The 10,331-nt window shown below is 40.9% G+C and overlaps 1 protein-coding gene across 1 annotated transcript in view; it reads right to left on the bottom strand.

The window, feature by feature from the left end:
• Positions 1–2,622: 2,622 nt before the first annotated feature.
• Positions 2,623–10,331, bottom strand: part of RAB22A (RAB22A, member RAS oncogene family) — a 31,722-nt gene continuing 24,013 nt past the window's right edge. Inside the window, exons 6-7 of the mRNA XM_054979051.1 lie at positions 7,980–8,089; positions 2,623–6,096 (exon numbers count right to left, since the gene is read on the bottom strand). Of these exons, the coding sequence (XP_054835026.1) occupies positions 5,999–6,096; positions 7,980–8,089 (208 nt within the window). The 3' untranslated portion in view covers positions 2,623–5,998. The remainder of the gene's footprint in view (positions 6,097–7,979; positions 8,090–10,331) is intronic.

Raw genomic sequence — 10,331 nt, 5'->3', positions numbered from 1 at the left:
TAATGATCGTGCCAGGCTGGCATTCGCAAAATTCTGGATTGACATCTTGGCCTGTACCGTAGGAAAAAAATCCACCACAAACATGAGTCTCAGACTTGTGGTAAGCAGGGCTGGAAAAGAATTCTGCCTACAACCTGGGACAACCACTGCCAGCTGGAGTAGACAATGCAAAGCTAGACAGCTTAAGAGTTGGATCTGGTATAAGGCACCTCTCCTTCACCTAACCAACATCTGCACAGGATAGGAAGTAGCATGCAAGAGAACAAGAGAAGCATCTATGCAAGGACCAAAGTAGCATCCACATCTCACCTGCAGCTTGTTGCTCATGATTATACCATATAATATTTTATATATAATATAATGCAGATAAGTACAAGTGGGAGGGGCGGGAGATGAAGCAAGCAGCTATTTGGATGTAATACCAATGCAATCTCAGCAGCCCAAAGCAGAGAGGGAATGACCAAACACCTCAAAAGGCTAAGGGATGATTTGGACATCACTACAAAAGCATGAGTTATAATTCAGGATGCTTCTAAATGGGCACACAGTGGGGCACACCCAGTAGCTTCAAGTCTCACAGGTATTGTGTCAATCACCGCATAGATCAGTATCAACAAAGGCAGCAAAGGACAGTTGTATTGTACATTGCAGAATGTAGCCAGCCATCCTCATTCATACTAAATACTACTAGTTCCACAAGCCAATGCAGTAGACACAGATAAAGCCTATGGTACTATATGGTTACTCTCGTCACTTGAAATGCTGTCCATCTGGAAGGATGCTCACAGAACCATTTTCTGAACCGATATCTAACTGGAGCTTAAGAGTGGGAAAGCCAGGGGCAAATTATTTACCAGAACTAACCACTGTTTGCTGAACAGGAGTCGAAAGACCTCCACTTAGTGGTCTAAAGTACTCCTTGGGATAACATACACACACAGAGAGATCTCTGTGGGACTCAAGAGCTCTTTTTTCAGTGCAGATCATGAGAAATCTACAAATTAATATCTAACACACTATATGTAAAAAGCACAACAAAATGTGATTAAATGTTATTTTTTAAATGTCTTGTGTATTTCACCAAGAACCTGCATTTTCATTTCACTCACAGACCTTGTGATTGGGGAGGTGGGTAATACTTCAGCATTTAATCTCCGTAATTTTGTATTCTTTTGTACAATGGAGACAAAACAGCACAAACCAAATGTATTTCAAATAAAATCCTCGCTGCCAAAGGAGGTGGTGATGTCCACAGGCATAGACAGCTTTAAAAAGGGATTAGTCAGATGCATGGAAGGTAAGTTTATCAGTGGCTACTAGCCATAGTGACTAAAGGGAACCCCCACATTCAGAGGCAATAAACCAGCAAATGCCAGGAGGCAACATCAAGGGAACGAGGAAGCACCTGATTGGCCACTGTGTGAGACAGGATGCTGGACTAGATGGGCCTCTGGTCTGATCCAGCAGGGCTCCTTCTCATGCTTTTAAATAACTTATGATCATTATTTTAATTTTTAAAACCTCAGCATTAAGAGCACATGCTTGTCGATATCTAGTGCTTTGTTCTCTCTGACCAGAGCCCTGCTAATTGCTTTGGTTCCTACCAAGACACTGCAGCTGTTCAAGGGTTGATCAAGGATCTGGAGACCCAGGTGCAAAATCCTACTGTAATAACAGCTGCTGGAGCATTCAGCAGCCTCTAAAATATTTTTTGAAAGCTCCAGAAACAAATCTGTAAGTCCAACTTTCGCTGCGGTGTCCAAAATGTCATTTAGCATGGAGTGCTTATGGTGGAAACACTCAATTCGAGTATTACTATGTGCTGTATATATCCACTGACATTCAGAGTCCAGTCATTCAAGTACATGCACACTGAAACTGTTCACTCGGTAGGACTATTCTTGAAACTCATAGCATCAATCTGTCCCCCCACCCCCAACAAGTCCTGCTTTCTTTCCAAATAGTTTTCAGCTGGGAATGTCCTGTAAGATATCAAGTTGTGTATTGCATGGCTTTATTATCATCTCCTCTATATCCTACACCCAATTTATATTTTATTTTACCTTTCACCTGCAGCTTGTTATTCTGGGATAATTCGGGCGTCCTATGCAATGGGACACAAAAAAGTCATCCTGATGGATAGCTTTTTTGTTGTTGTGAAGATAACATTCTTGTACTATGATACAATACTGAAATACTACAACTGTGTAAGGAACAGAAGACTTTCACACACAAAAAGGAGGGCACAGAGACAGCCGACTCCATCCACACACTGCTACCACAATGGCAGTCTCAAAATTAATGCAAGAGTATTTTTTGCCCTGATGCTAAATGAATTTAAATGGCCTTCAATCCCAGATGGTTTTAAGCACAACTACAAAGAGGCTGCAAAGATTCCCAGATATTTATTGCACAAATGCCCTAGTTCAAACACCCATTCATTCCTTAATCTAAGATAAGCAACGAGGGTCTGTAGATAAGCCTAGCCTTTTGTCCAGAAGTTTTCTCAAACTTAAAACCATGTTAATGCAAAAGTTTGATTAAATTAAGCTTAGTGAACTCTAAAGCAAGTTAACACACTGGCAATGCACCTGATGATCCAGGAGCAGTGGGGGGGGGGGGGGGGGCTTTGAAATGCTTCCAAGAACAACAGCTTGTGGGCTAACGTGTTATGCTGTACAGGCGTGTTGTAACAGAAGACAAGTATATAGTAACAGCTGTGGGAGGGGGGAAGAGATACTACTGGATGCATGCAAAGATGTTCTCTTTTCTACAGAAGGATAACACCCCCCCTTCCCCCCTGCAGTTATGCATAATTGAAAGAAGGGAGCCAACTGGCTTCGCAATGACACCAGTGACCTAGGAAAGCCATATTGCAGGGTGGTGGCACGATGCTCTCATTGTGGAGAGACCAGGAAGCACACTGCTATGCATGTGTGCAATACATTCCCAGGAAATTCACTTAAAAAAAGAAATGAGAAGCTAAGGGTTTTTTTTTTTTTTGGATTAAACAAGTGGAATTGGAGATGCTGTCCAATAGTCCACTGATTGGGGGTGGGTGGGGGTGGAAAAGGCCACATGAACAAGACGAAGCTTTAATTGCCACCTGTCTTGAATAAATGCACAGGCAGCTAGGTGCTGCCACTCTGTTTTTATTGTTAAAGGTAGGGCTTTTTTTTAAGCAGGAACATGCTGGAATGGAGTTCCGGCACCTCTTAAAAATGGTCACATGGCCAGTGGCCCTGCCCCCTGATCTCCAGACAGAGGGCAATCTAAACTCTCCTCTGTCTGGAGATCAGGGGGCGGGGCCACTTTCGCCAAGGGCAACTTAAAAAAAAAAAACCCTTGTTCCAGCTGACCCAAAGTGACGTCATTGTGCGGTCTTGAGTTCCTCCACCGAGTTCCACCACCTCTTTCCCCAGAACAAAAGCCCTGGTTATAGGAATGTTCTGCCCTAAAGTAGGTATAGAACCGTGCTGACTCTCAACTGCAATTTTATTACAGAGGATTATCATCAAAGATCAGGCACATTAGTGGGGGCCCGAAAATTTCTGCAGGCACACAAGGGCCAGTGTCCGTATACCAGGCTCTCTTGTTTTCCTCTGCTCAACAACAGCTCCTTGTGTGGTAATGAAGCATCCCAGAGTCCCCGTGGCTGCTTGTTGTGCAGCCCAGAAAGGGGCCTCTGAAGCCCTTGCTGGAATTCAATATGGTGTGCGTATTGCACTGCAAAATTGTTCTAACTTTGCTGGCTTGGTAGTGACTCATGTGCCTTCAAAACGCCACATGGAGACATCTTCATCCCTGTATCCCTGCCATCCTTCCTCTCGGGTCCCATTCTATGCTACACAATAGATTTGCACATATGTGGTGCTCCACTGGCAACTTGGCTTAGCCGGAGCGCTGAGTAATCCAGACTGCTGAGTAAGATGTCCTGGGTCAGCTTGTGAGGGCAGCGAACTACTCTAGGTTGCAAACACTGTGTAGCACCCAATCTTAAACACTTGTTTCCCAGCAAAAGTGGCTTTTTGGACTGAGCTCAACTGTTCTTTGAAATCAGAACTCCAGAGCAGATTTATGCTATAAACTAAGCGAGGTATGCAATGCTCTGTCAGTGTTCAAAGGTTAAACTCCTACATTCATCGTTCAGTCACAACAAATGCCATGCTAAAACATTTGGAGTGAAGCAAAATGCTTGTTAACAACATTTTACACACACAAACGAACACCTGCTAACACTGTGTATGGAACTGTTTACCCAATGCAAGTTGATCTTAGAACTTTGGACTCTTTAGGGAAGTTTGAACCCAAACTTTTTATTAAAATCTATTTATTCCAATCAGAGAAATTTCAAATCAGACCAGTTAACCACAGCTGATCAGTTGCATTAGGACTGCTCTGAATCACATGGCTCAGTATTTTAAAGCCCAAGCTGTTTCATTTCCTATGCATCCTTTGAAATTTCCTTCTCAGCTGAAAACACTTACTTAAGAGGGTAAAATGCCAAGTGATGGTTTGGGAGCAAGCCACCACAGACCTCTTGGTTAACGTAAAATATCAACGCCTTGAGGTTTATTTTACACAATGCAAGTTTAAGCAAGCGCTTATATACTAAAAGGGGAGAGAGGGAGAAGCTCATGTACTTTCTGCCCTGGCAGGTTCCAACAATAATAAATAATGAGAAATACTATGATAGGGGAAAGATTAATTTATAGTTTAATATATAAAAATGGGGAAAAATACAAAGCTAAAAACTGATATGATTAAAAAAACAGCAAGAAAAAAAAAAGAGTTAAAGTTCAGGATAGGCCCAAGAGCAAAGGGCAACGATCTACACCACCCCATAGAACTTGGCTTTGGTTCCCTGTTTGTTTTATCACACAGAGGAGATTTATTTTGTAAGGAAGTCTCAAAATACACTAGCAGCAACCTCTACTGGACAAAGAGGGGAGCTTATTCCGGTACAATTCTAGAGGATGCTAGCCGATATGAGGCTGTAAGTTCACAGATTGGAGCCAACAGCAATTCTGACCTTCGGGTTCTCACCAACGGGTGAGGGAGGGAGGGATTATACAAAACAGATTTTTACCTATGGCACTTGCATAATACTTCAGGCATTGGTCTCATAAATAAGAGTATAAAGACTTGCACATGCTAAGCAATTAGAGATGCCCCCCTTCTTGTTCTGACAGCCGCTGATGCCTGTCAGTTATAATCAAGTTCAGTTCAGTCAATTTCCTCTAGGATTTTACAGCCGCCTTAAAGAAGAGTCTATTGACCCTTCTAAGAAGGGTACTAATTCATTCCTAAAACAATTAAGCATATAGGTAAGATTGTCTACATTTTCCACATTTTTTTTTAAAAAAAGATCTTGTTTGTAATTTCTACAATGTTATCAGTAAATAATTAAAAGTGCAATTACGAGTGAGGACTGGATGGGCCGATTTGGTCACGTGATCAATTTCATTCATTATTTTTGCAGCTATCTGCTTGTCAGCTGTTCCCCCGCGTACTTTGGAGAAACAGCAATGAGAACAGTAAGGCTTATAGGAATGATGATGAGGGGATCAGAAACACGTTAAAGATCAGAGCAAACATTTCAATTCACAGGTCTTGTCTACTCCCTCCAAAATCCACAAAAGTGCTAGTTCCTCCCCTTATACTCCTTTACAAAAACAACCCAATGCAAACTTTTGTTTACAAAAAACTATGAAATATAAATTCTACAATCTGTATGGTTGAGTTTCTTTTTCACAAGGCCAAAGCAGAACCTGAAGGTGGATTCCCTTTGCGTACAAGAGAAAAGTCTGTATGCAAGGAAACGGTAGGACAACTGCAGTCTCCTCAGCGTGCGTGTTTATGTTGGAGTTGGCTCATTTTAGGGTGTACGAACACCAGGCAGACAGAAACCTACTGAAACAATATACCCCAAATAAACCCTTAACTTCCAAGGCCAAAATATGTTATAAAAGCTAGTCTGATATACTAAAAGTATCAGTCAACAGCAGCTGCGTTTTGTCGCTGAAGGTTGTCTTCTAAGTTTGAAGCCCTTACCGCTAGCTGGGGGGTTGGTATCTGTTGATGGAATTCTACGACCTGCAAAGAGTCAAAGCAACAAACATCATTTTTTTAAAAAATCACTATTCCACAAGCTAACAAGCATGGCTCATCACCATTTCAAGGTTACTGTGGTTGGGAGGGAGAGAAAAGCAGTGTTCTCCTTGCTTGACCTCCACATAACACTCACAGCTTATCTGTGCACTGGGGAAAGGCACAAAACTCATCGTTATACAGAAGGTGCAAAACAGAAAGGACATTTTTATAAAGGGAACAGAATTGGACAGCTCCCATTTTATAAGGGATAAGACTGTAGTCTATTGTAAAGCTTATTGCATGAATCACCTTTCTTCTACTGCATTGTCTTCTACCTTTGTAATCCACTTTCTGCATTATGGTTTTGTGTCACGCCTTAGACAGCATTTGTTTGCATCGTTTCTCAGTTCTATAGTCCTCGTCTTATTACATTGTTTATTGGAAATCTTTATTGTTTATTTGAACGGATTTTTTAAATTTTGTAATCCCCCTTGAGCCTCACCAAGAAAGGTGGACTATAAATAAAGTAAATAAAAACGTAAGCATATATTGTAACAGTATCCAGTCACACACTAGAATTACCCCAAACCACACTTGTTTTTAAGGTAGGCAAGACTATATGCAACAGTGAAGAACTGAAGAAGGAAGAACTTATGGACCGTCTACATGCTTCAAAGGTCTGATGGGAGGAACTTAAGCAAATGGTGTAGGCTGTTGAAGATGTCGTTTCCCATTTTAAAGCTGTTTGAGTTGTTTTTTATTACTGCAATTTTGAAGTACGTGGGTTTCTTATAGTCTACCATGCTGGGGACTTGCCGGTCAAGCAGAATGGCACAAACTGAATAAATAAATAACCAAATAGTATCTTGGCCTCTAACAGGGGACGACTGGGGGAAAAGCATCATAGTGGCCCCCTGTCATGCTTCAGATCAGTTTAAAGAGCGGAACTAGCATGTCCAAAGACGTGGAATATAAGGTGCTGGTGCCTGGTGCCGACTCACAGAAGCCTTAGCTAACCCCACCTTCCTAGTTTTTGCAATTCACTAAGGTGATTCCCCCACAAGATTCTACGGAGTATTTATTTAGAAAATTTTTATGCCGAGGCCAGCTGTCGTAAACATGAATATTGTGCTCAAAATCTCTTTTGTGTATCTAAATAAGATAACATGGATACTTTCTTACCTTCCTCTCAAAAAGGTGAAACACGCACACATCAAATGCATAATTCATTTGTGGAACTGACAATGCATAATTCATTTGTGGAACTGACTACCACAGAACATGATGGTTAATCATCATCAGCTTAGATGCTTAAAAATGTTTAGAAAAATTGATGTAGGGAAAGACAATCCCTAGAGATTAACTGACAGTTAAATGAAACCCAAATACTCATCATATTCTTTGATGGCTACGATTTGAAAGCTTCCTTGTCTATGCTGTTCTGTATCTTGTAGGACTGTGAGGCTATTCAGAATACACCATCTCTAAATTAATCTCCAAGCATGCTTTTTCTCAGATGGATTTCATACCCTTAGAATTTCCCCATTTTCCTCTCTTGGATGACTTAACTGTAACCTGTTCTTTTGATGTCAATGACTTAGATCATCAGTGCTCTACTAGTTGCTTATTTTTTTTTAAAAAAGGAATTTTAAGTGCTAACGCACAAACACACTGATCTTCTAAAAATTACCTGAGAGACTGTTCTGCAGTGCTGAGTCTAGCAAATGACGATAAAATTGAAGTCAGTGCACAAGTGATAAAAACAGAAAAGATTTAAGCTAAGACAGGAACCAAGCTCCTTTTTGGTGTCCTGAAACTGGAAGGGAAAGGAGGAGATGAGGCGAAGGGAAAGAGATAATATTGGTTTACCAATACAAAGTACTTACTAATTTCTATAAAGAGTTCATTTATGTTTATTGCATTTTTCGCACTGGTCTCTACAAATATTGCATGGATGGAATCTGCATAGTCCTTAGCATCTTTTTCCATGACTTCTCTAGAAAAGAGAGAGAAAAATAAATAATGAACAAAGGCATGAGGATGTATTTCAGTTTTAGAACAGAAAAAGTAGGTATGATTAAATGCAGTAGTAAACACTATTTCAAAAAGTAATCTAAGACCTGCTTATGTCACAGCATTCCCATCTCCATTTTGCATGCTGTTGTAAGCCATTTTAGGTCCCCATTGTAGGTGGTAAGTGCACTGAATGGCAGTGGTAGTTGTGTTAATACTCTCCATACTTGTGAAACACGGTGAGTCCACACAACAGGAACAGCGTTATGCAGGGCAATTTTTCTGGGGAAAGAGGTGGTGGAACTCAGTGGGTTGCCCTCGGAGAAAATGGTCACATGGCTGGTGGCCCCGCCCCCTGATCTCCAGACAGAGGGGAGTTTAGATTGCCCTATGTGCCGCTCAGCAGCGTGGAGGGCAATCTCAACTCCCCTCTGTCTGGAGATCAGGGGGCGGGGCCACCAGCCATGTGACCATTTTCAAGAGGTTCCGGAACTCCGTTCCCCCGTGTTCCTGCTGAAAAAAAGCCCTGGCATTATGTAACACAGGCAGGGTCACAGCTTAAGAAGTTTAATCTTGTGCCTCTCTTCCTAAAAGGTTACTACAGATCAGACCATAAAATACTCCTACCCTGCATGCTATTCTCTGTAATACTGCAGCATTTCAAGGACAGTCACTAACATATGAGTCGAAGAGAATGCACAAAGTTGGGCTCCTCTTCCTCTAGCATACCAGATCAACTACTTTCTGGCAGAACTGTTTCACATCAGGAATCCAAGGCAGGAATTACTGCAGTAAGGTGGAAAGGGATTCCAGCAACATTGACAAAATGTAAATGTTGGGTTGGATCCAATTGATCAGTTCCCAAACCAGTAATACTTTCCTCTGGCAAAAGAAGCCATTATCAGAAGAACCTCTAGCGCCAGTGGAAAGTGCCAGAGGAAAATGCTACTGTTAGTGAAACATATCCATAGGATGCAAGTAATTAAATGTACAAGGATTATTATTGAGTCCATAAGCTTAGAATAAATATAATAAATAAATTCAAACAGTATCATCAAACATTAGGTCTGGTGACATCTAGGGACGCATGCATTCATATAGTGTTGGTCAACCATATCAGAACACCTTTCTACCTGACACTACTTCTCTTTGTGACTATTCACATACTATAGTTCTTAAAAGATCCCAAAACCTTAATATCCAAAAGGTGTGGGATCCCATGAGCAAAAGTAGCTAGTTACCATCCTAGACAAGTTATAATGCCGTTTACTATGGAATTTCAGGGTTAGTACAGCTGGGACTAGGGAATCTTTCAATGCAAACTCATTGTAAAAGTTACATACATTTCCTGTATTTTTAAGTCTATCTTTGGAACCACAAGGCATGAAACTATTTTAAGTGAAATTTCTCAGGAGGAATTTCATACTGAACAAAATTTATGATTTTTTAAAAAAAAAATAGAGAACATGAAAACTGCCATGGTGTTCTCCAATGACTGTTTTTAAACTTTCAGCAAGGTATTTTAGGGAGTTTGTTTATTTATTTAAACCATTTATATGCTGTATTTTCAGCCAAATAGGATTCACAAGACAGCAAACATCAAGACATCAAAAACATTTAAAGCTAACTTTAACATTTTGATTTGGAGAACAAATAATGGACTTCCACTTAATTACCAGAACTTTTCATAAATAAAGTTCAAAACAGTTGCTTTGAATGCCCCAATATAACTCAGCACAGCAAAGTTATAAGTACTTCCCTTCAACTCCACTCAACCACTAAAGCTTTACACTGAGCTGAAAGGAAAAAATTCATATAAATTTTCAAGAGCTAGAAGGAAGAACAGCAAGGGGGTCCAGCCTATATTAATACTTCCCATTCAACATCCTGCCTACTTACCTACAATACAAAGTTGGTAGCCAGCCCTACTGAACTGCTCCAGTGTGTATCCAGGCAAGACACAGCAGTCAAAATAACTACAGCCATACAAATTACCACACAGCTGTTTTCTTACAACAGCTAGAACCAACCAGAGAGTCAAAGTTAATTGTATTCTTGTATCTGCCTCATAGTTTCCCCCCCTAACCTAGATGGCTAGTAGAGAGTGCTTGTTCCCCCAGGTAATCTTGCTTTGATGCCTCCATAAACACTGTCCCAGACTCTAAGACGCAGAAGCCATGCAAGCCATATTTGCTTATGCAGTATCCCTGCTCCTAGCCACATGC

The sequence above is a fragment of the Eublepharis macularius genome, chromosome 5, assembly GCF_028583425.1.
Source record: "Eublepharis macularius isolate TG4126 chromosome 5, MPM_Emac_v1.0, whole genome shotgun sequence".
NCBI classification, from domain to species: Eukaryota; Metazoa; Chordata; class Lepidosauria; order Squamata; family Eublepharidae; genus Eublepharis; species Eublepharis macularius.
This window is presented reverse-complemented; position numbering and strand designations above follow the sequence as displayed.